Source organism: Hyperoodon ampullatus, assembly GCF_949752795.1.
Source record: "Hyperoodon ampullatus genome assembly, chromosome: 2".
NCBI lineage: Eukaryota > Metazoa > Chordata > Mammalia > Artiodactyla > Ziphiidae > Hyperoodon > Hyperoodon ampullatus.
The window spans coordinates 49,148,034-49,174,251 of NC_136915.1; the positions used below are offsets into that span (position 1 = coordinate 49,148,034).

The following is a 26,218-nucleotide window of genomic DNA, read 5'->3' on the forward strand; positions in this document are numbered from 1 at the left end:
CATCAAACATCAGGGGATGTCTTGGATGTTGGGGAGGTGATGTTAGACTTCAGTGGGACCCTAGACTTTCCTCAAGGGCTGCTGCTGACAGCTTTCTACCTTCTACAGGAATCAGTATGGATGGGGGCTTGAATTTCTGGATTTAGATTTTTTTTCTCCTTCATCCCTTCTTTGGAGCTCCTATTATTTGTCTTTGTATAAAGATCTGACAAAGAGAATAGTGCATTCACCATCTGGCTGCTCTGGAGTCTGGCCCTATTACAGAGCTGATAATTTACCTAGGACAGGGCAAGTACTTCAGTGACATTGTTCTATTCATGTACGTTTCCTGCCTTCTTTTGCACATGCTGTGCTGTCAGCCTTCAAAGCACTTTCCTGTCTTGCCAACCTGACAGATTTCAACTCATTCTTTTGAACTTGCATGGGCAGCCCCACCTCCATGAAACCTGCCCTGATATTCCTCTGCACATTCTTCCATTGTTTTGTTCGTTCAGACATGCATTCATCAACCATATTAACTGAGTTGCTATCATGTGCCAGGTGAACAAAATCGATATGGTTCCTGTTCTTGCAAAGCTCACAATCTAGTGGCGGAAACTAAATAAACAGCCAAAACTCCAGATGTCATCCTTGGCTCCTCCTTTACTTCTTGCCCCTCATCAGTGAGACCTGTCACCTTTACTTCTAAAGCATATGTGGCATCTGTCCACGTCTCTATTGCCATCTAACTGGTCCAAACAACTATGATCTCTCATCTGGCCACTGCTAGAATATGATGGCTTTTTTCGCTTTTCTTTCTCTTTTTTCTCTTTCCTTTCTTTCTTTCTCTGTGTTCTTTTCTTGTTGTTGTCATCGTTGTTGTCCTGCTCACACTCTAACACAGCAAGCTTATTTTAGCCTACAGCCTTGGTACTAGCTATTCTCTCTGTCTGGGCTATCCTTCTCTCTGATGTTTGCATAGCTGTATTCTAATCATTCAGATCTCAACTTAAATGCCCCCTCTTCAGAAAGGCCTTTTCTGACCAGGTGGCAAGTCCCTCTTTGTTACAGCACCCTATTTTAATTCTCAGAACATCACTATATATTCTGTAATTACCATGTTCACATGCTTATTTGTTTATTGTCAACCTCCTCCTTCTAGTATGCATGTTCCATGAAAGCAGGGGTCTCATATGTTTTGTTCACTGTTATATATTCATCTCCTAGAACAGTGCCTGGCCTTAATAATTTCTGTTGAGTCAGCTAATGAATAGATACATATAAAATTGCAAATTGTGATAAGAGCTGGCTAGAAAATGAACAGGTCATAGAAATAGAGAATAACTGTGGGAGGAGAAGGAGAAGACAATCACTTAGTTTAGGATTATCTGGGAAAGTGTCTGGGATTAACTGGGATAAGGTCCAAAAGATATTCAGAAGGAGACTCCAAAGACAAGAAAAAGGGAGGATGTCCTGGGCAGAGTGGACAGCCTGCCATGTTTGAGAACCGAAATAATCAACGTGTGGCTAAAGCCTGCGGGTGAGGTGAGGATGGAGGGAGCTGAGGTTGGAAGAAGCTGCAGTGCGTCTTGCTGGTCATGGTAAGAAGTATAGACCATGTCTGCAGTGAAATGAGAAACCACTGCAGGGTTATCAGCAGGGCACTGCCATGGTCTAACCTCTGTGTCAGCAGGTCGTTCCACTACTATACAGAGCACAGATTAGATGGGGTGAGAGTGGGCTCAGGGAGCACAGTTAGAAGACTTTTGTTGACATCCAGGTAGGGAATAAAGAATGGAGATGAAAGAATATGATTGATTAGGGACATATTTTGAAAGCAGAGTTTAGATAATTTGCAGATGGCCTGGGTATGAATTGTGAGGTGTACTCCTTCTACATTACATTACATTATATTTACATTACATTATATTACATTACATTATTTTCCTTCTACATTATACTTCTAACACACACACACACACACACACACACACACACACACACACACATTAGGGCAAGAAGAACATGATGAGTTTGCCTGGAAGGGCCAGCTTCCTGGGAGAGATGCCTCCAGGCATTTGGAAATATGGCAGGGATTCTGGAGCCAAGAGAAGAAGCCAGAATATATATATATATATATATATATATATATGTATATATGTATATATGTATATATGTATATATATATATATAATATTAATTCATACACTATACTAATGGTAATTGTCTGTATCTGTCTCTTCTACTAGACAATGAACTAGACCCCCTTTTCTGGCTCATGTAGATAGGTCCTGACAAATTTGGCTCAGCTTCTGTGCCTTTGTCTCTCAAAAGACAACATGAAATAGAGTTTCTTATCAGTTAAGGAATCTAAGTAAATCTGATAAGATACCTCCATCAGGGATGCTGTAATAGAAACCATGCATGGAATAGAAAGTAAACTAATAGCCCTCAAGGCTCTAAAAGTTCATGATTCTATAGTTTGGGGCCATATTGAAAAGGCTCTGCAAAGACCTTACAAAACATGACTTCTATTGATGCTCTGCTGGTGAAAAGCCAGTAGCATTTCATGGCCCCACATAAAAGCCATTAGGCAATATGGTAGTAAAAAGAGTTCTTTTTACAAAGATGTCTTTGCTTTTCATATAGGTCCTGCCATTTAAAAGCTAAAACTTTGCATCTCTGAGTCTCAGTTTTCCCATAACTAATGTATGGATAATAAACTACTGCAAAAGGCTCTTATGAGAATTAACTCTAAAAAGCACGTGATAAATAAAACACGGTCTAAACGGTAGTTACTATTATGGTTTACAGTTTTAGGTGGGGTTGTAAGTAGCAAATATCATTTGATCAAGGACTGTGGAATGAAAAAATATGCTGGCAGATGGTAGCAAGGAATCCAGATTTTGGAGTCAGACACATCTGGGTGGGGATCTTGGTTCTACCATTTAACTGTTGCATGACCTTGATCAGGGTACTTAATTTCTCTGAACCTTAGTTTTTTCAAGACCCAAATAGGAATGATAACAAGGGTTTGTTTGAGAATAATTCCAAGTACATCTTGCATGATAAGTGTTTAAGTAGATAGTTTTCCCTTTAACGCAGGATATTAGGATAGCTAAGTGTTTGCAAATATGGGTTCTGTCACTTATTAGCTGTGTGATTGCCAGCAGATTATTTAATCATTTTAAGTCTCAATTTTCTCACCTGTTAAGCTGGAGGTATTAATGGCATTTAACTTATAGAGTAATTGTGAGGAATAAGTGAAATTATCTACAGAAAATATTTAGTGTAATGCTCAGGCTCTAATGAGCACTCGATAAGCATCAATTGCTGAAAAAAGTTCTAATTTAGATTCCTTGGGCTCAAATCCCATCTCCATCACGTATCAACCATGTGACCCTCAGGCAAATTAACCTCTTCATGCCTCAGTTTCCTGTTTCCCTAAATGAGTCAATGACAGTAATACTTCATAGGATTGTTATGAATATGAAATGAAACAATCTGTGTGATCAGGTGGCCCAGTGCCTGGTATATAGTAAGAGTTTAAAAATGGTACCTATTATTGCTGCACTATGTTGATGTTACTATTACCATATTTATTATTCCCTGCTTTCCAGTTATTAACTCTATAATGTTAACTGTCCTCTCATCTGTAAAGTAGGGACAATAAGACAACATATCTCATAGGGCTCTGCATTTGGTCAGCTCTGAAACACTGTTCAAATGGAAGGGAAATCATTATCGTTATGTCCAGCCTGCAGTGGGCAATATTTCTTCTGTAGGCTTGGAGACTCATCAATCATGCCTCCTCCCCCAACTGCCTATTTTTTAAATCAAGGTCATTCATTTCTTTCTCTAGAGCTTCATCCAGTTTTGCAGGGACTGCTCCTCCCACTGATCAAGGTCAATTTGAATTCTCATCACTATCTTTCAAGGTGGTAACAACTCTGCCTAAATCAGTGCCTGCATTCCATTATGCCTCCCCTTGATGGCTGCCAGATAACAGTGACCCTGGAAAAGATGCTTCTAGTGAGAGTACAGCATATTCAGCCAGTTATTGATCACTGCCCTCTAGCTGGGGTCCTTGGCCAACTGGTCTACCACCTAACACACTGGGTAGAAAAAGTCACGGGGACATGACTAAAATCTCACTAAAGCTGATGTCAATTATACTTCTACATTCTCTTCCTCCATCTTCCTTTTCTCTATTTATTCATTCCTTCAGTTTTTCATTCAACATTTATTAAGCACACATAACATGGAAAGCACTGTCTAGATACCAGCATGGGTCCTCTTATCTCATATAGAAGGTAATGGGGTTTCTCTGTTATAATCATCTGATTATAGTCAGGGATGACTTACTCAAGGACAACCAAATTGATTACTACCTAAAACGAATTAACAAATTATCTTTTTATTCACTGTACTTAGAATTAACTGGTTCTAATAAAATATATTTACATATAAAAACTCCTAAGGTTGGTAAAATATAATCATCCACATCTGGTATTGAAGATGATCTTCATACTAGCTTATAAGGGATTATATTATTACTTTTCCCAATTTTATAGAGAGAAAGCTGAGGTCCAAAGACCCAAAGTAAACGGCTCAACATGATTCAGTTAGTTTTTAACTAAGGTCTTCTGATGTAGAGCTTGTGTATTGTCCCACACCATTTCCCCACACTTCTGTCATTCATTCTGATACTATATTCCAGGGGCTTAGACTCTAGCAGCACTGGTAAGATGGCCAACAGTTAATGAACATTTCATTATGTGGCAGACACTGAGTTAGGCACAGACACTGAGTTAGGCACTTTAAATGCACTATCTCATTTAATCCTCAGGAAAGACTGGGGAAGAGGATACTATAATCCCCAATTTACAAATGAAGAACTGAAACTCAGCAATGTTAAATAACTTGTGCAAGGTCAAGGTCATCTTGTTATTATGGGTGGAGCCAGAAGTCAATGTGAGAACCTGTGATGTAAACCAACATGCTGTCATGCCTCAGAGATGTTTTACCTAGGATTTTTCAAACTGCAGGCCACAGCCCATTAGCAGATTGTAAGAGAAATTTAGCGGGTCATGACCAGCATTTAACAAAATGAAATAGAATACAATAAGAGGGAAATCATCAGAGAGTATCACACAAAGTATGGTTAAGTATTGCAACTTATTTTAGCTGGATGTAAGTGGGCTGGGTCATGATCTAAAATGTATTGCTTACTTTGGGGGGTTGTCAGAAAAGCATTAGACACACTATCTTAACCCAGTGTGCTCCACTGACTGTGGACATGTATCTAATCACTTTTAATAAAGGGAAAATCATCAATAGCCATAATGAAGGCATTAGGAAGTATATTAGTTGGGGTTCTGCATATACTTTACATATATATGTAAAGAGATTTCTTATAAAAAATTAGCTCACATAACTATGGAGCCTGACAAGTCCCAAGATCTGCATTTGGCAAGCTGTGGACCCAGGGGAGTTAATGGTTTAGTTCCAGTCTGATTTCAAAGGCCTGAGAATCAGGCGGGCTGAGGGAGTAGTCCCAGTCTGAAGGCTGGCAGGCTTGAGACCCAGAAAGAGCTGATGTTTTAGTTTGAGTCCGAAGGCAAGAAAAAAGCCAATTTTCCAGCTCAAGGCAGTCAGGCAGGAAGAATCCTCTCTTACTCAGGGGAGGGTAAGATTTTTGTCTATTCAGAACTTCTAGTGCTTGAATGAGGTCCACCCACTTTAGGGAGGGCAATCTGCTTTGCTCAGGTTACCGATTTAAATGTTAATCTCATCCAAAAACACCCTCACAGAAACACCCAGAATAATGCTGACCAAGTATCTGGACACCCTGGCCCAGTCAAATTGACACATAAAATTAACCATCACAGGAAGGTGGTCAAGGGGGAAAGGTAGAGGCAGATGTGAGTAATAACTGCCAAGAGAGGTGTGTGAAGTCTCATGTAATGAAACAGCTTATCTAAATGAAGATGAAAAAAACAAGCATTCACTGAGTTCTAACTCTGCGGCAGGCAGCATACTGAGTTCTTACATGCATCTCATTCCATTTAAGCTTCCTGGCAATGCTTTGAGCTGTGTTTTATGGCTGTACCCATTTTACAAATGATGAAAACCAGGCACTGAAAGATAAATGACACATCCAAGGTGACACCACTGGTTAGAAGCAGAGTAAGGTTTGAAATGAGGATTTCTAATTCCCAGTTCAGTGCTTCTTGTGGTGCCTCTGGATATTTATTTCACTTATTTTCTTTTGAAAAAAACTATTAAACTGGGCTTCCCTGGTGGCGCAGTGGTTGAGAGTCCGCCTGCCGATGCAGGGGACGTGGGTTCATGCCCCGGTCCGGGAGGATCCCACATGCCGCAGAGCGGCTGGGCCCGTGAGCCATGGCCGCTGAGCCTGCGCGTCTGGAGCCTGTGCTCCGCAACGGGAGAGGCCACAACAGTGAGAGGCCCGTGTACCACCAAAAAAAAAAAAAAAAAGAAAAAACTATTAAACTGCTTGTGATAGCTTTGAAAGTGGTTAAATCAGGTTTTAAAAATACCTAACAGGGTATTATACTCAATATTCACTCCTAAGGGCAATATTGGGTCAGCTTGACCCTTGACTGGGAATTGTCACAGAGAACTGTTAAAGGTTAAACTGACCAGCTTGTGATGGTCTGTTCTGAAGCTTAGGTACATTCACAGAGCCAAGAACAAGCATGGTGTGCTGGCACCCATGGCACTCAATAAAGCGAAACTTAAAGACCTATAGGCCAGAAAATGTATTTAAGCCACCAATGGCAGGTGGTTTTAATAGCAAATGCTACCGGGACCACTGAGTTGAGGATTGTGACACCAGATATGGGCTCAGGCAGAAAGTACTGTGATCAATTAGTGATGTCTATCCGAGGCAGAGGCTGACCCATGGTAGAGCCTCAGTATCTTTCTGGCTGGGGTAATTCAGAGTCCAAGCCCATCAGCCCTGGGCATCCTCTGGAGCTTTCCTTACACTCTGGAGAGTCAGGGGTGGATTCCTAAAGGGTCTGAGCAGGGATTAAGGGCCCCTGAGCTATGTGTTTTCTATTCCTTTAGTAGAATGAGACAAAGGCGGCCCAGATGATTAAGCTGTGTATGGAGAGTAATTGGGATGAGATGGGTGTAAAAATTAAGTCCCTCAAATTTTTCATACATTCCATCACATTTATATATTATTGATGTTGTTTGCTTATAATTCCCTTTCAGGAAGGTTCTAAGCAGAGCATTTTCCCTTCTTACCCAAAGTAGCAGGCAGGAAACAATCTCCGAGGAAAACCCTTCTCATAATCTAATCTCCACCCATCCATCCATCCATCCATTCATCTAGTAAATACTCAGAGAGAACCCATGATTTCCAGGGACACAGGAGTGAAACACACAGATTCCCACCCTGGAGAAATGTGCAGTCAGTTGGGGGCTAAGAATGCGATAAATGCTTGACTAGAAATAAATACAGTAGAAGCACAAAGGAGGGAGCAACCCACCCTTTCTTCCCCTCCCATTTTCTAGACTCCAGAGACATTCACACCTGATCTTCTGATGTTAGTAGGAATAGGAGCTTGCCTGGTGGAGAACGCAGCTGGGGCTTTCTAAGAGGAAAGAGTTGCATGGGAGTGGCTGAAACAGCAAGTGGTGAGGGTCAGTAGTAGGAGATGAGTGATTCACCCAAAGGCCAGACTCTTTGTAGAAGGCTTGCCCCTGAGGCCGGTGCATACATGAGGACAATCCAGTGGCTGGGTTATGGCAGGACGAGTGCTGCTATCAGTAACCTGGAAATGGAGTCAGTGTTGGCCTCCAGGGAGCCACAGAGAGGATGACAAGCTGCAGAGCGGCAAGCTGCTGGAGCCATGCAAAGGTGAACATTGAGACAGGAGGGTCCCTGCCACTGGACCAGATGCGCAGCCTTCAAGGGAGCATGCACTGGTCCTGCTCTACCCTCCAGCCCACTGCTCACAGCGGGGCTAGGCTGTACTGAGCTAAATGCTGGTCCCTTCACTTAATCATACTCACTTTCTTCTTGCTGCTGTTCCTTCTACCTAGAACACTGCTCCCCTCTCTTCCCCCTCTCTTCTTCACCTGGCTAATGCTTATTCATCTTTGGTCTCTGCTTAGATAGGGTTTTCCAGTCTTTCTGTCTCCCCAGTTCCAGGTTGGGAACCTGTCTTAGGTATTGGGTCGGCCAAAAAGTTCGTTAGGGTTTTTCCATAACATCTTATGGAAAAACTCGAACGTACTTTTTGGCTGACCCAATACTTCCGTGTACCCAGGACATAGCTCTATGTATATCACACTATTACAACTGCCTGTTTCCATAGTGCATCTTGTGAATGATGTGTTTCTGAAGTTTTGTCCACAGGCTGAGGCTGACTCACAGTAGAGGCTCAGTGTCTTTCTAGCAGGGCTGGTTCAGAATCTAAACCCATAGGTGCTGGGCATCCTCTGGAGCTTCTCTTACACTCTGAAGAATCAAGTGTGGATTTCTAAAGAGTCTCAGCTGGACTGAACAGTGAGGATGGTGAGGTGGGCAGGAACCTGATTGTGAAGGGTCTTATATTTATGGCTAAGTAGTCTGGGCTGGCCCAAAAGGTCTTTTGCTGTGTCTGCTAACCAACCAATCATCCTGAACAGACAGGCACTAGATTCTAACAAGCTCCAGGCTTTATCCCCAGTTACCATGACAACCAGGCTTCATGGTGAGGGATGGTATTGACTGACTGACTGACAGACTCCTGGTGTCTTGGCTCTGTCCCCACCCCCTTAAGTCACTTGCATACACATGGAACTGAGACTCTCAGTACCATCCTCCTGAATTTGTCCTGATTTTGACTTTCCACCTCTATCACTGAAAACAGCCTCAGCCTGAAAGGAGAAAAAGGTGTGATAATGTCAAAATTACTCCCAGGACCACCCTTAGCTCCCTCTCTCCAAGTGATATAATGTGGCAAGGAGAAAATGGGCTTTGGACACAGACCTTGGTTCAATCCCATTCTACTATTTACTTATTGTATCGTTTTGGGCAAGTGACTGAAACGATCTAAGCCTTGATTTGCTCATCTCTAAAATGGGAATAATTGTACTTGCTGTGGAATGATATGAATATTAAATAACGCCTGGAAAATCTTTGCCCAGCACATAATGTGGATGTTGTTCCCTCCATCTTCTTCATTCACTCCCTCTCAGTTAATAGAACAGTTTATCCTGCAGAGAAGTTGATTAAGAAAATTGGTGTTCACAAACTCCTCAGCCTCCCATATTCTCCAATTTTTCCAGTTCAGAATCAGGAAACAACAGCCCAGTCTAGGTATGCTGTGGCATTTCTGGCAGCAGTAATAATAGCAATACTTGACCATTATTGCTAGTTTCAAGCCAGGGACTATCCTAAGCACTGTACATGGCATGGATTAACTCATTTAACCCTCAGAGCAACCCTGTGAGGAAGACAGTGTTAAAATCCCCATGGTATAGATGAGATAACTGTGATACAGGAAGGTTCAGACAGTAAGTGAGCATGGAAACTTCCACCTCAGGCAGTTTCCATTTCAGAGCCTGGCCCTCAGCTATACTACTGCCTCTCATCATGACCAAAATCATCTAGCGGGTCAGAGTCCCTGAAGGTAGCCCTTTATCAGGTGGAGGGAGACCTGAGATCGCAGCCCCAGCATTGCCCATGGGGAGCGTGGATTCCTTTTTCTGAGCTGCTTTGTGGAATGAGGGGTTTGGGGGAGGCCACTGCTACTCACGGCCCATGATGAATGGTTTCCTGCAGAGTAAGACCGGCTTGATGAGATGGAGCGGGCCCCGAGTTTGGATACGGCACACCTTGCATCAAACCGCGATTCTTGGCTTGTTAGTCATGGAACTTTGGGCAAGTTACCTAACAATCATAGCAACAGCTAATAAGATTTGTTGAACACTTAATTGTACCAGACACCAGTTTTAGAGATTCATGTATAGAAACCATTTTTATCTCCATTTTCAAATGGGGAACATGAGACACAAAGGGGTTCAGTCACTCATCCAAAGCCACACTCCCAGTGAAGGGTAGAACTCTGGCTCCAGAGTTCACACACTTAACCACCACAGTTCCTGACTTCTCCAATCCCAGAGTGCCGGCAAAAGGAGTAAATCCTCCAAGCCCCATTGTGAGCCTCCAATGAGACAATGCAGATGAAAGAGCTTTATAAAATATCAACTCTTAATCAAGCATGAGATATTACAAATATATGATTTATATCATCAACCAAAAGAAGACCTGTGACTCTCAAAACATTTTAGAGGGGCTTCCCTGGTGGCGCAGTGGTTGAGAGTCCGCCTGCCGATGCAGGGGAGATGGGTTCGTGCCCCGGTCTGGGAAGATCCCACATGCCGCGGAGCGGCTGGGCCCGTGAGCCATGGCCGCTGGGCCTGTGTGTCCGGAGCCTGTGCTCCGCAACGGGAGAGGCCACAACAGTGAGAAGCCCACATACCGCAAAAAAAAAAAAAAAAAAAAACATTTTAGAGGTATTGTCTAGATGGGTTGGAATCAGCCCATCCCTGAGCACTTCTGGGGGCTTGTTACATGCCGAGCCTTGCAAACCCAAGAGATGACTTTATAAGTTTGCAGGATAATTGGAAGAACAGACCAAGAAATGGACAATTACTGTAGTGTGCTAAATACTATGCTATAGGGAAGTACGCTGATACCATGAAGGACACACAGGGATACGGCGGGGACACAGATATAGGGCCCTTGTGAGTGAGGGAATGTTTTCTAGAGCTGAGTGGGAGAAACTCAGTGAAGGAGGTAAGGGAAGTTTCTAGTCAGAGGAAACAACACATGCAAAGGCACAGAGGTACTTGTACTATTATTCTCAGGTGGTTGGGAAAAAAACATGCATTTTTTTAACATTTTAATTGGAGTATAATTGCTTTACAATGTTGAGTTAGTTTCTGCTGTATAACAAAGTGAATCAGCTATATGTATACATATATCCCCATATCCCCTCCCTCTTGAATCTCCCTCCCACCCTCCCTATCCCACCCCTCTAGGTGGAGAAGCATGCGTTTTAATGGATACACAGAAGCACCTAGGGGGCAGGGAAGTTAGCCAACACTTCCCAGCTCATCCAGTCACAGATTAAACAATCATCTTTTCCAATGTTATGGCATGAAATAGGCTATATGATTCTTCCTTTCCCTTGAGGGCAACCAACATAGCAAAGCAACATAGCACACAGATCACAGCAACCTGAATGGCATCTGTTTGTTGCACAGAGATAAATAATGCATGACACCTGCTGTTTTCCACCTGCTGCTTGTCATCTGAGGAATGACAGAGACTTGCTGATTCTGGCACCTCAGAAATAAGGCTGCCTGGCTCTGCCTTAGAGCCACATGGTTGCAGTATCTCCACGGAGGTGTGAAGACAGCTCTCACACCTGCACCCTGGCCCAGACCAGGTGTGAAACAAGCAGTAGACATGGTGGCCAGAGACGTGTCCCCCCGGCTCCTGGCCTGCCAGGAGGGCACAACAGCTCCTCTTGGGACGAGACTAGAGTGGGAAGGACCCCAAGGGTCTCCCAGTACTTCCTTGGCTGATTTGCATCTCCTTCCTTTCCACTCTGGAGTTCAGACCATGTTGGCCTTTCTGAGCAGACTCTTGCTGCTGGGGACACAAGGCCTTCCCGTGGCCTCCCTTTGCTCTCAATGTTCTCCACTTTGTCTGGCTAATCCTTACTCATCCTTTCACACTTGCCTCTGGTATTCTTCCTCTGACCCCCTAAGGAAGACTGCCCCGAGCTTGCTGCCTTCTTTCAAAATCCTCATCACACAGTACAAGAACTATCAGCTTACCTGTCCGTGTCTCCACACTTGGCTGTAAGCTCACTGACAGCAAACACTCCCTTTAGCCCTCTTCACTTCCCAGATACCTGGAACACAATAAGGAATCATTAAGGACGTACCCAAGTTATCTCAAATGCTCCTCAGGTGTTCTGGTGTGTTTCTTAGAGTTTCAGAATCTTGGCTTTAGAGGAGCTCTTGAAAGACATCTCGTCAATTCTGCGAACGCTTCTATTCACAGGCAGACAGCTAACTTCTGCTTGGGACCCTCCAGATATGGGGAGCTCACTGCCTCGTGAAACAACTCCTATCTCCTTGGCCTCTGAGTGTTGTGGTCATTTACCTTAAGTTGAGCCTAAATCTATCTCCCTGGAGTATCTGCCCTTTGGGTCCTAGTTCTTGCCCTTGTGACCACACAAACAAGCCTAATTCCTCTTCCTCGAGACAACCCTCTGGAGGGCTGCATTTAATTCTACTGACCTCTCTTAAAGAGAAACCTCTCCTTTCTTGTTCAGGGAAACATCCTGCATCCCCTCAAACACTCCCCAAAGGATTTGGCTTTAAATTTCTTCACCCTCATGCTCATTCTCATTCAATCATTTCCCATTTTCTTCTTTTTTTAAATCTTATTGTGGTAAAAACACTTAACATGAGATCTCATCTTGTAACAAAGGTTTAAGGGTACAATACCGAATCTTTCACTATAGGCACAATATTCTGGCAGATCTCCAGAACTTACTCATCTTGCAGAGTTGAGATTTTATGCCCATTGATTAGCAATTGCTCTTCCTCCCCCAACCCCCGGCAACCACAATTCTATGCTCTGCTTCCATGAGTTTGGCTACTTTACATACCTCATATTAAGTAGAATCATGCAGCATTTGTCCTTCTGTGACTGGCTTCTTTCACTTAGCATAATGTCCGCCAGGTTCATCCACATTGTTGCACATGGCAGGATTTCCTTCTTTCCAAAGGCTGGATGATGTCCAATGAATGTTCTGTTTTCTTATTTCCTTTTTTTTTTTTTTTTTTTTTTTTTTTGCAGTACGCGGGCCTCTCACTGCCGTGGCCTCGCCTGCTGCGGAGCACAGGCTCCGGACGCACAGGCTCAGCGGCCGTGGCTCACGGGCCCAGCCACTCCGCAGCATGTGGGGTCCTCCCGGACCGGGGCACTAACCCGTGTCCCCTGCATCGGCGGGCGGACTCCCAACCACTGCGCCACCAAGGAAGCCCCTTATTTCCTTTTAAAAGTGTGGCTCCCAGAACTTGGCACCGGGTTCCGGGTTTCTCTGACCTGCGCAGAGGGAATGAGATTATCCCCGCCTTTACTTTATTGATTATAATTTTCACCTGGCTTCATTGCCCTACTGAGCTGAAAGTGATCTAAAACCCTTGGGCCTTTCTTTTCTCTTGTTCTCCTGCTAAGCTGGCTCTCTTCCTTACTGTGCTCATGCACTTGGTATTTTATCCCCAGGACAAGATGTTACAACTTTTCCAACTGAGTCTCATTTTGCTATGCTTGGTCTGTCTGTCCATCAGCCCTCTGAGGGCTTTTTGGACCCTGATTCTTTTTCTTCCTCTGGGTAGATACAGTGAGCATGGCTGCTAAGTCCATATCCAAGGCATTGACAAAGGCAGTGACTAGGTTAGCACGGAGGCCGGCTTTGTGACAGGCCACCAGAGGTTCTCTGTAGGACCGTGGTACTCAGTATCTCATCCCAGATGCACTGCATAGGCTTCATCTGGGATACTTATTTAAAATACAGATTGCTGATTACTCAGAAATACAGAATCAGAATTGACAGAGGTGGGGCTCAGGAACCTGTGTTTTTAATAAGCCCTCCAGATGATCTCAATATGTAGCCAGGTTCGGCAAACATCAACTCCTGTTTGCTGAGCACGAAAGTCTAAAACAAACGGCGGTTTGATCTGGTCCAAAGCTGACATCTAAGGAGCTGATGGGATGGGGTGGAGCCCTGGCAGAGCACCACCTGGTCCTATAGTCCAGGGATCCCCAACTCCCAGGCCATGGACTGGTAGCAGTCCGTGGCCTGTTAGGAGCCAGGCCGCACAGCAGGAGGTGAGCGGTGGGCAAGGGACTGAAGCTTCATCTGTATTTATAGCCACTCCCCATCACTAGCATTACTGCCTGAGCTCCGCCTCCTGTCAGCATTATGGTGAGTTGTGTAATTATTTCATTATATATTACATGTAATAATGATAGAAATAAAGTGCACAATAAATGTAATGTGCTTGAGTCATCCCAAAACCATCCCCCCACCCCATCCGTGGAAAAATTGTCTTCCACGAAATAAGCAACTCTCGGGATCCAAATCCATCTCCATTTACTATACTGCCCCACACCTGCTAGCTTCTCAAGGCCAGAACCTTGTAATTTAGATTTGCATCATATTCATACTAGTTTTATTCTCACAGTGCCTACCTTGTCCAACACACAGTATGCCTGGGATGGTACATAGTAGATGCTTACTAAATTTTTCAGCAGAATTTAGTCTGATGCAATAAATAGAATTAGCTAATTCTTCTAAGCAAGAAAGACGAGTCTGAACCTCAGCTCCACTGTTCTTTTTAGCTATGTGGTTTTGGGCAAGATAATTAATCTTTATGAACCAAGGGCATCACAACTAAACATAAGAAGTATGGGGTAGGTGACTAAGGATAATTTAGCCCTCACGTTGTATGATTCTTAAGTCACGAGCTCCCCTTGCTGGCTGGTACCCTCCTTCAGGGTCCTCAGGAGGCGATTCTTCGCAGTCAAGCCGTGCTGCTGAAATCAAGCTGGAATTCTCTTCTCCAAGTAGCGTGTGGCAGGCTGTCTGAAGACCCTTCATGAGCATAATCACTCCACAGGCATCCTCCAGCCCCCACTAATCGGCCCAGCCCGTCACTTTAATTGGGCAGCACTACATCACTCACCTAAGTAATCACTCTGGCTTCTGCCCGTGAATTCCTTTCATCCACTTTTGTTTATCACGGTTGAAGCATTTTTTAATCAAAACAATTAAATATGCTAAATCTTCCTCAATTAGTAGTGAATTAAAAATTAAAAGTACTTGAACGGAAATGGCAGAAGAAACCCTGTGCTTGGCGCTGAGTGCTGGTGCTTAAAGCATCAATTCTCCTAGGCACTCTCAGCTCGGAGTTATTCAGAAACTGCTGTGCACAGAGGCACAGAGGGCTGCAGCTGAAAGGGGTCTCAGGATGAGCAAGTCCAACCCTTTCTCTCCATAAATGGGAAACTGAGGCCCAGTGAGATCATGGACCTTTTCTAAGCTCATACAGGGTGTCAGGGACTGGGACGCGTTTTACTTTTTAAGAAAAATAAAATGTGTATATATTTAAGGTATATAGCACGATGATTTGATACATATAAAGTGAAATGATTATTACAGTCAAGCTAATTCTTCTCCTCACATAGTTACGTGTGTATGACGAGAGTACCTGCAATCTACTCCCTTAGCAAATTTCCAGTATTCAATACAATATTATTGATATTAACTGTAGACATCAAGCTGTCCATTAGATCTCTAGGCTTATTCCTCCTACATAACTACAAGTTGGTGCAGCGTCTCCCCTTTTCCCCCACCTCCTCACCCTAGGCAACCACCGTTCTCCTCTCTGCTTCTATATATTTGACTTTTGTAGAGTTCATGTATAAGTAAGATCAGGCAGTTTTTTTTCTTTTTGTGTATGGCTTATTTCACTTAGCATAATGTCTTCAAGTTTCACCCATGTTGTCACAAATGGCAGGATCTCTTTATGTTTTAAGGCTGAATAATTATTTTATATATAAATGGGATATATATATGTGATATATATATATAGGGTATATATGTGGGATAATAGAGTATATACATATATACACACAATTGTATATATAATAATTATATATTTGTTATTATATATAATTATTATATATTTTATTTATATATTATATACAATAATTATATATTAAAATTATATATAAAATTATATATTTTTATATAATTATATCTATAATAATTTCTTTATCCATTCATCTGAGTGACTGGGATTTATATTCAGGATTCCTGACTTGTAAGATTCCTTCCATTAGAAGCCCTTACCAAAGGACTCTTGGCATTCATTTATTCACTCATTTTTTTTCATTCATCAATCATTTGTTCTGAGAATACTCACTGAGCTCCTCCCCCATGGCAGACATTGTGCTGCTAGGCTGACAAGAGAGTGGTGAATAAGATGCCAGTCCTTGACCCCATAGAGTCTGCAGTTTCGTGCGAAGGCTGGCAGGTAAACTTGCTGCCCGATACTCTCTTAAAAATATTGAATCTAATCCTTAGCTTAACTGAATTACAACCTAAATTATTTTTCCTTTGTGGTTGCCAGAATAAGACACTGACTGGTCATAATTACTGTATAGTTGCAGTGAAAAGTAATGACATGGTGCCAATGCAAACTCCAGTTCACAACCTTCAGAAGGCTTTAGCTACAGAGGGAGCTGAACTCTGCAGCAATGGTCAATATCTTGCTCCAGTCTGCTTTTCTAGCCTTATCTTGCCAGCTGACCAAGGGTTGGAAACCTAGTTCTGTTCACCCACAGGCTGTGGGATTGGGGAAAAATGATGTTATTCCTTTGAGAATTACATTCCTCATCTGCAAAATGCAGATTCCTCAGCAACTCCTCAGATAGAGACAGAGACAACTAATGTGGGCCTCACAGTTCTCATGGGGCCAGAAGTCAAGCAGCCTCCCCAGGGAGATCTATCCATCTTCTGACAGCACTCTGGTCTCTCTGGGGTGCAAAGAGGACCTGGGCAAAAAGAATTGGGACACATATGATCATTCAGACCTAAACAAAGCACATGGGTAGCTCTGAAGAAAGAGGGATATATTCTGATCCAAAAATGCTTCATGGAAGAAATGATATTTTAATTGGAGCTTGAGTAGACTTTAGAAAGATGGTGAAAAAAGAGAGAGGAAGGGGCAACAAATGCAAAATTGGTGCCAATCTTGGGCCAGGCACTGTGCTAGGCACAGGGGTATATGGAGGTGGATGAGATAGAATCACTGTCTCAAGGAGGCTCCGTGGAGAATGTGCAAAGGAAAGAGAACAAGCACTTTTGACCAACTAGTGTGTGCAATACATATTCCTTCTCCTTTCAAGAATATTTGCAGTGGAACCAGAGAGAAGAGAACACTGAAACTGGGTTAAAGAACGGGATTTCAACCCAGACCTCTTAGACTGCAAAATAGAAGCTGGCTTTTACTACTGTGAGCTAGTGAGCTGTGAGCTGCTACTATGAGCTGGTTGTACCATATTTACGGTCTTTCAGCATCTCAGCATTCTATGTTTCTCTGCTCCCTGTTGCAGGTGTTACCAGCAATGATATCCAGACATGCTTTGGAGGCTCTTTTGGCATCGACTATGAGTATACAGATACAACACAAATTGGAGGACGCCTATCGGGAGAAGCTTGTAAAAAATTTGGAAGTGGCAAAATGGGCAAGTATTTAGTAATGGGCTTCCCAAAAAGAGAAGCCAGATTTTCCCTTAGACACAAAATCGGGGCATGTACACTATTTCCCTCCCTCCCACCACCAACTGATTCCATTTCAGTCAATGGTCATACTGCATATCTGCTGAATACCCCAAACCAATGATCTGTAGTGGCCTTATTTTGAATTCTGCATGGGCTGAGATCACCTTAGAAATACCTGACTTCACATGGTACACCCTCCTAGATTTCAAGCACTAGACAAAGATCTAAGTAAGAGCTGGGATGAAAGGAATGTGCAGATGGAACCTGGAAATTCGACTGTTGGATAAAGTCCCATCAGGTACAGTCCAGAGGGAGAAAACAAGTTTGCTGAGAGAGAAAAATGTGGTTACCAAGTCCAAGCTCAAAGAATAATTATTAGAGAAAGATTGTATAAGAATATTCTGTAACATCTCCCACACAGGTCACTACGAGTGTTCATGTATTCATTCACTCATTCAACCTGTATTGAGTAATTTTTTCCAGGTGGGAGACACAGAGGATGCAGGGATGATGAAATAGTTTATAGTACATTGGATGAGTAGATGCAGTTCAAGTTACTCCCATTGCACTGGGCTACTCATGTCTCAGGGCCTGAAGTCAAATCCTTCTTCTCTCTGATACCCTTCTCTCCTCCTTCCATTTACCTGCCAAGAGTTATCCATTCTTCTAGATAACTCACCTTTTTTCCTGACCACCTCCCCACTGCTACTATAGATCTGACCACATCTTTCTCTGCACCCCTACTGAGAGAGAAATCTGTTATAGCATTTACGATATTTGATTGCACTTATTTGCTATATAGCAGACACCAAGTAAACATCTGACATAAATATTTGAATAAATGAATGAATGAATCATCATCCATTTTCCCATCTTCTCCCTTCTCCATGTTGGGTTGGGCTGTCTTCCCAGTGTCTGCTCTAATCCAAAGGATGGATCTATTTCCAAGTCTTGGTGCTTCTTTTCTGCCTTGTCCTGCTAGTTAGCCGAGCAAGGTAGAAGAATGGGAGACAGCTCTAAGGAGAACACTTAAACTTTGTTCCAAATCTCATTAGCAGGGCTTGGCATTTTAGGAAATGAGCTAATGTGGTTATTCTCTCGATGGCAGTCGGTGACGAGAAGACAGTGGGTGTGGAAGACATCATTTCTCTGGTGCAAGGTGGCAGCTCTGGCTGGGGAGGTGGCTTGACACAAGACAGGAGCATCATTACATACCGTTCCTGGGGGAGGTCATTAAAGTATAATCCTGTTGTTATTGATTTTGAGGTAAGTCTTTTCGCAGTTGAAGAAACTCTATGTTCACGAGGAATGAAAGTGAAGCAGACCAGATCATTTCATATTTCTTATTATAAGCCCATCAGAGAACAAGATTAAATGTAACGGCACGCTGAACTGGTGGCCTTCCCCGTCTGAATACAGGGATACGTGACTCTAGACTCAGGCCACAGGAGAGCTGGGGTCACAAGCTTACTATCTGGTCAGGGCCTAGTTTTACACTCATAGTCCCAGAATTTCTTCAGGATTAAGCCACCTTATAAAAATAACAACTCACATACATAAAAGACTTTAAAAATCACATCTGTTAAGTTGGAGGTTGGCAAACTTTTTCTGTAAAGGACCAGATAGGCTTTGTGGGCCACATAGAGTCTCTTTCATACAAGTTCTTCTACTTTCTGGTTTGTTTTTTTTTTTGCAATATTTTAAAAATGTAAACGTCATTCTTAGCTCAAAGGCCATACAAAAACAAGCCGTGGGCTTCCCTGGTGGCGCAGTCGTGGAGGGTCCGCCTGCCGATGCAGGGGGCGCGGGTTCGTGTCCCGGTCCGGGAGGATCCCACATGCCGCGGAGCGGCTGTGCCCGTGGGCCATGGCCGCTGGGCCTGCGCGTCTGGAGCCTGTGCTCCGCAGCGGGGGAGGCCGCAGCAGTGAGAGGCCCGCGTAACGCAAAAAACAAACAAACAAACAAACAAACAAAAAAAAACAAGCCGTGAGCTGAGTATGATTTCAAGCTATAGTTTGCTGACCCTGCTCTATGTGATCTCATCACAATGACCTCTGGCACAGATGGGATTCTCCCCATTGAAAAATTAGGAAACTAAGGCTCCAAGTCATCAAGTGAATCGTTTCAGGTCACAGAGCTCATATGTGGCAGTACCTGGATCCCAGACCTTTGGACTTAATGTCCAGTTCTCTCTTCCCTCTATCCTAGCACCTGCCTTAAAGCCATGGTTCCCAGCCACCAGGGTCAATTTTGCCCCCCTAGGAGATATTTGTCAATGTCTGAAGACACTTTTTTTTTTTTTTTTTTTTGCTGTACGCGGGCCTCTCACTGTTGTGGCCTCTCCCATTGCAGAGCACAGGCTCCGGATGCGCAAGCTCAGCGGCCATGGCTCACGGGCCCAGCCGCTCCACGGCATGTGGGATCCTCCCGGACCGGGTCACGAACCCGTGTCCCCTGCATCGGCAGGCGGACTCTCAACCACTGTGCCACCAGGGAAGCCCTCTGAAGACATTTTTGATGGTCACAACTGAGAAGATGCTACTGGCATCTAGTGGGTAGAGGCCAGGGATGCTGCTAAACATCCCCTAATCCACAGGACAGCCACCCACAGCAAAGAAATATCTGGTTCCTAGTGTCAATAGTGTCCAAGTTGAGAAAGCTTGCCTTAAATCTCTAACCCCACAAAGGAAGTAAAATTGTATTCAAACTGTAAAGGAAGTGGATTGTTCTACCAGTATTGTCACACTATTCAATTCATATGCAAGGGTAGTTCATTAGAAAAAAGGGTTATATTTTGGGCTTTAAAATATTGTTTTCTTGACCATTTTCCCTGACGTTGCTCATTTTCTATAGAAAGTTAAAAATTCCAGGTGTGGATACATTCCTTCTCTTAAAATATATACCAACAGTTAAACCTAAAAATCTATTATAACACCCTCTTCTCTATGAAGAAAGAGGTCAGATGGATTAACCCTGATTGCATTTCTTCTCCAATAAATAAGGGACCATTTTCACGCACCTGTAATTCACATAGGGTCTAAAATTTGCTATCATCAAGCTATTAGTGATTTGGGCAAAACTGTAAAATTGCTATCAGGAGTAACATATAAACTTTCATGGTCAAGAGGTGAGCTCTTTGTTTGCCTTGAACAAAACTTCCAAGGGGAAGACGGACATTCGTGATTTGAAGAAGACCCAATTCTGTCTTTTGGGAGAGCCTGGGTATGGGGTGAAAAAGATATAGTTTCGCTCATGGGTCAGCCACCTTTTTGACGTGTGACCTTGGATGAGTTACTTCATTTTCTGAGCTCCCGTTTTCTGCTCTGTAATATGGGCATAATAAAATGTTGCATCCCAAGGTTAGGGAGAGAGAAGTGAGTATTTAGTAAATGTCAGGTGAGGAAGCAGGTTTGTGGAGGTTGAGTTAGCTGGCCAAATCTCAGAGCTGGGAAATGGCACAGCCCAACTGGAACCAAGACTGACTGATGCTAACGTTCATAATCTCTTCGCAACCCATGATGCCCCCTGGAAGGTTGGATTCAAAACATGAGGCTGTTGGCAGGTCATAGAGCAGGGGAGTGACACAGATAGAGCTGTGCTTCGAAAGGAAAATGCTCACAGAGGTATGAAGGATGAAGGAGAGACAGACAGACAGACAGACTATGGCCACGGAGAGGAAGCCAGTTAGGGAGTTATTTGGAACCTGGTGCTCAGAGTGGAGTCTTATTCATTTGCCTATTCCAGAGCTTAGCAGTGACTATTTATGGCAGGTGCTTAGATTGAGTGAACATAGGAACCATGCTATGTGATGATGCTGTTATGGTATATATTACTATATGTTATATGTGATGTTATAGTGTGTTGATATCACGCTACTTGCCTTCTCTGAATCTTTCCTCTCATTTGTAAAATGGGAACAAGACCGTTGCCAATATCTTTTCAAGCTCTAACATTTTAAGAATCATTTCTCCATCCCTCTTCCCTCTTTAAGTTCCACAGCCCTTCCCAATCCTCTTCATGAGGATTTGGGGAAGAGAAAGGAGAGATGGGGGTCTGAGTGCTGACCTCCACTGGAAGGTCAAAGGGAAGTTGCCCGATGGTCCTGGCCTTCTCTGGAACTAAGAGTCATCTTTAACCGGGGCAGCCCTTTCTGTACTGATTTCCTAACAATGGGGCCAAATTCCCTGAACTTCCAGTAATGGTCTTCTCCCCTTGGCTGGGGGCCCAGCCAGTCCTGACACGACCAGCCTGGTGACCTCAGGCACAGCCCCTGGCCACAGGTCAAGGTTTGTTTGCCACGGGTCTTTCTGTACACATCTCCAGGAACCCATTCAAAGCATGGCGAGTGCCCTACTGACCTCTGATTCTTGAGAAGTGAGTGTGCTCCAGTGGGGCTCGGTCCCATCTCTGAATGGCTCTGTGACCTTGGCAAATCCCTCCCCTCTCAGAGCCTCAGGTTACTCTCCTGTAAAATGAGAGATCTGGAAAAGAGATTTCATTTTATGGTTATGTGTTAAAATATATAGCTTTATAAGCATGCTGAAGATAACCATATATACATGCAATTTGAAAAATATAGGCTTTTTTTTTTTACTATCATCACATCTAACGAAGAAAAATGGTGCTTTACTTTATACTGTTCTTCCTCTTTGCAGTGGTATCTCACACTCATTACGTCTTTAGATCCTCATGTGAATTCTAAGAAATAGTTTATTATTCCCATTTTATAGATAACAGGGCTCAGGCTTGGGGGTGGGGGGCAGTTACGAGTTCTGGGCCACACAGCTGGGAAGCAAGCAGCGTTTATTTAGCTTTGACTATGTGACAGGTCTTCCCCATCTCTCAACTCTAATCCTCACAGTAAACCTGGAGTGTAGGACTATTGTTCTCACTTTACAGATGAGGAAGGAAGGCTTCATTGTAACGGGACAGAGATGACACAGCTAGAAGTTACAGAGATGGGATCTGAAGCCAGATTTTCTAGCTCCAGAGTCAATGCTCTTTGCTACATCTACTACTTCCCAACCAGGGGTTGACTCCCCCACATCCCCCACCCCAGGGGACATCTGGCAATGTCAGGAGACAGTTTTGGTTTTCATGACTAGAAGGTACTACTGGCATCTAGTGCGCAGAGGCCAGCGATGCTGCTAAACACCCTACAATGCACAGGCCAGCCTGCCCCTGTCAACAAAGAATTGTCCAGCAGGAAATGCAATAGTGCCAAGGTTAAGAAACCCTAGACTACAGTCCTGCCTAGAATGGGCATATGTGAATGACTCCGCCACCATCATCCCCCCAACACCCTCAAATACACACAGGCAAACACCACATTCACACCATTAGGGGCGGTGCTCAGCAGTGGCAACACAACTGCATTAATGACTTTATTAATTCCTGCAATGAAGGTTGACAATAAAAGATACACACACACACACACACAAACATATAAATACTTTATACTCTTCCTGATTCCTAAAAGTGCTGGAGGGAGGTAGAAGAGTTGGCACAGATAGCTTCTGGGCTCTTGTCTTCCTCTGGGACCACAGATTTCAAAGTTAAGTAGGTTGGTGTTCAGCATGGTCCACTGTGTGGTCCTGAGCTGGTCACTCAAACACTCTGAGCCTCTGCTTCTTCACCCATGGGTTGGGGGATTCAGGATCCAATACAACTGGATAAAGTTGAGTGTCTGGCTCTGTGCCTGGCACGCAGCAGGCCTTCCCGAAGCTTGAAGGCCAGTTCTTGGGCTCTGGGAAGCTGGACAGAGCCCAGGGAGGGGCCCTCTGTTCTTTCTGTGCCCACAGTTGCAGCCCATCTATGAGATACTGAGGCACACGAACCTGGGGCCTCTGGAGACCAAGCGCCAGAACCTGCAGCGAGCCTTGGACCAGTACCTGATGGAATTCAATGCCTGCCGTTGTGGGCCCTGCTTCAACAATGGGAAGCCCATCCTCGATGGTACCAGCTGCACATGTCAGTGCCCCCTGGGTCGCCATGGCCTTGCCTGTGAGCAAATGGAGTCAGAGGGTAAGACCCGTGCATCCTCACTCAGGTTCTAGCCTATCTCGGCTTAGAGGGGCCAGCACAGAAAGGACCTTTGGGGTTCCCAGCCTCTATGGTCTATGCCCTCTTGCCCATTGCTCTAGGAACCCACATTCTGAGCTTTATGGCTGACCCCCTACATTTACTGGTTTTTATGCTTTCTCCTTGTCATTAGGACCCTCTCAGATGATGACTGTTTTTTTACCAAGGTGTATATGGACAACAGGATTCATTTCCGGAGGGATGTATTCATTTCCTAGGGCTGCCATAACAAATTTCCTAAAGCTGGGTGGTTTAAAGCAATGGAAATTTATTGTCTCACACTTCTGGAGATTAGAAATCCCAAATCCAGGTGTACTGGCTAGGTTGCTTTCTTCTGGAGGCTCTGTGGGAGAATCTGTTCTCTCTCCTAGCCTCTGGCATGAGTCAGCAATGCCCGGCATTCCTTGGCTTGTAGCTGCACCATTCCAGTCTCTGCCTCTGTCTTCACATGGTGTTATCCACTCTACATCTCTGTTTTCTCTCTTATAAAAATACTAGTCTTTGGATTAGGACCTATCCTAATCCAGCATGACATCATCTTAACTTGAGTTTATCTGCAAAGATCCTATATCCAAATAAGGTAACATTCACAGGTAATGGAGTTTGAACTTCAACCTATCTTTTGGGGGACACAATTCAACCCACTACAAGGGATAAGTAAGTTGTCATTATAGCACAAGGAGTCATGACTATAAACAAGGTTGGGGCAAGTAACATAAAGCTTAATGTTTCAACATTTAAACATATTAAGCTGCAGCACAAACCAACTGGTATCAGAAAAGAAGGTTCTCAAACGAGGGTTAGAAATCCATGTCCCTTAAAGATGAAGAAGTCTAGAGACCTGGGTGTGAATCTCAGCTATTTCACTAACTTACTGAGATACTGGTTAATTGTTTCTTCTTTCTGGGGCCGTTCTCATCTATGTTTCCCTTTGAGCTCCAAGAATCTCTACGCATGTTCTAATGCCTAAGCTTCCAATTTTCCATGCATACTTGGTACATAGAATGACGACAAAAATATGGGCTAAATCAATGTATAAATCAATCTCATTTGGCAACTGCAATGAAGAAAATGTAAAGGAAAAAAAGAAGTCTGGAAAACAAACTGCTGAAGCACAGTGTAAATGGGATAGGAGCCTGGTTTTAAAATGAGATGACGGTGGGTTACAATTTTCTCATTGGGAGAGTCGTTCTAAATGGGAAGCAGGATAGCATAGCTCTGGTGTCAAATAGGCCTTCACATCCCAGTGCTGCCAATTTGCATGTTGGGTGGGCATCCCCTGTAATATGGGGATGATATCAGTACCTACATCACAGGTTGTGTTCAGGGTTAAACTAGCTAACTTGTGTGGCAAGCTCAATTCTGATCAGTAAGAAGAAGATAGAGCCCTATTGGTAGAATATCTGTCCTGGGTTGGTGCCCCATCTAAATCCCTCCTTTGTGAGCTGAAGGGAGTACAAATTGGGTCCCAGAAAGCTGCCTGGTATCCTGTAGGAGGAATTCTGAAAGGGGTGAGCCAGGATGGTGAGTGAATTCCAGAGTCCTTACGAAGGAGTATGCAGAGAACAAAAACCAAGCAGAACAATGACCAGGGCCAAGCCTGGTACAGTTTCCTCATGTGAATTGAAAAAAGGAACTGCCTGTTAGGTGGGTAAATTGGGAGGAACAAAGAAAACCACTCGGGGTTGATACTGCCCAGCTCCAGACCCAGGGATTTCTTGACTTTTCAAGCCGAGTTTGGACTGGGTTTCAGCCCCCATTTGCCTCATTGGCCAGGCGACTTTCCAGAGGGACCAAAGGTCAATGAACAGAAAGAACAACAAATTCTGTACCAGGCACTATTGCAACACTTCATGTGCACGAACTCCTTTATTCCCCCAAGAACGTGATGAGATAAATATCAATACTATTATCTCCCCAATTCACAGATGAGGACACGGGGGCAGGAGGAAGGCGAGATAACTCTCTGAGTCATCTAGCTGGGGAGTGTCAAAGCCAGGATTTGGACCCAGGTGGTCTGATGTTAGGACCCAAGCTCTTAACTGTTGCTTTCTACTAATCGACATCCTAAGAGTCTGGAAATTTGGGGAATGGGGGTAGAGAGTCTGAGATGATTGCACTGATTATCATTTTGGGGAGTGGAGAGGGAGGGTATGGCCCAGGTCCTGGTTATTGGGCTGACCTGGCTTAAAGGGACAGACATGAGCTCTGCCTGGGTAATTAGAATTAGAGCATGTCAAGGGCCCTCAGAGCCAGTGACTTACTTGGATCCCTGTCCACACAGCATAGAGCAAATTGAACAGGGATTGTGGACTACCCAGACATGTCTCTCCAATGATCCAGTGCTGGGCTTGGTGGTGGCCATGCTGAGTCATATGCACACATGATGGGCATTGGAGAAGGGGGACACAATGTCAATGATCAAGGGGGGTGGCAGGGCGCAGAGGGCTGGGTTGTCCTCACAGTCCCATTTCTCCTGCATGATTATAGTCAGCCAGCTCCCAGGTGTTCCATTAACCTTGTTCCATGCCCGAGGGGTATGGACCTCAGGTGACCTTGGGACTATCAGACTAAACTTTCAGCCAGACAGAGATCGATCTGGCAAGGAAATCTAAGGTGGGGGAGTCAGCCAGCCACCATGGAGACCCACTGTCGTAGGTCCCGAGGGATTTTCCCTGCAAATCTTTGCCTGTAGGGACCAAGCCACAGAGGTGAGAGAAATAGAGAACCCTTCTGTGGCTGCCCCACCAGGGAGTGTA

At 44.1% G+C, this 26,218-nt stretch overlaps 1 protein-coding gene across 2 annotated transcripts in view; it reads left to right on the forward strand.

Moving 5' to 3' along the window:
- Positions 1–26,218, forward strand: part of C8A (complement C8 alpha chain) — a gene marked incomplete at both ends in the record, with an annotated part of 67,556 nt that overhangs the window by 39,257 nt on the left and 2,081 nt on the right. The window contains 3 exons of one of the 2 annotated variants that reach the window (XM_079725590.1): positions 17,210–17,352; positions 18,498–18,644; positions 23,180–23,402. In XM_079725590.1, the coding sequence (XP_079581716.1) occupies positions 17,210–17,352; positions 18,498–18,644; positions 23,180–23,402 (513 nt within the window). Of the gene's footprint in view, positions 1–17,209; positions 17,353–18,486; positions 18,645–23,179; positions 23,403–26,218 lie in introns of both variants that reach the window. The other variant, XM_079725591.1, reaches the window with a different exon arrangement.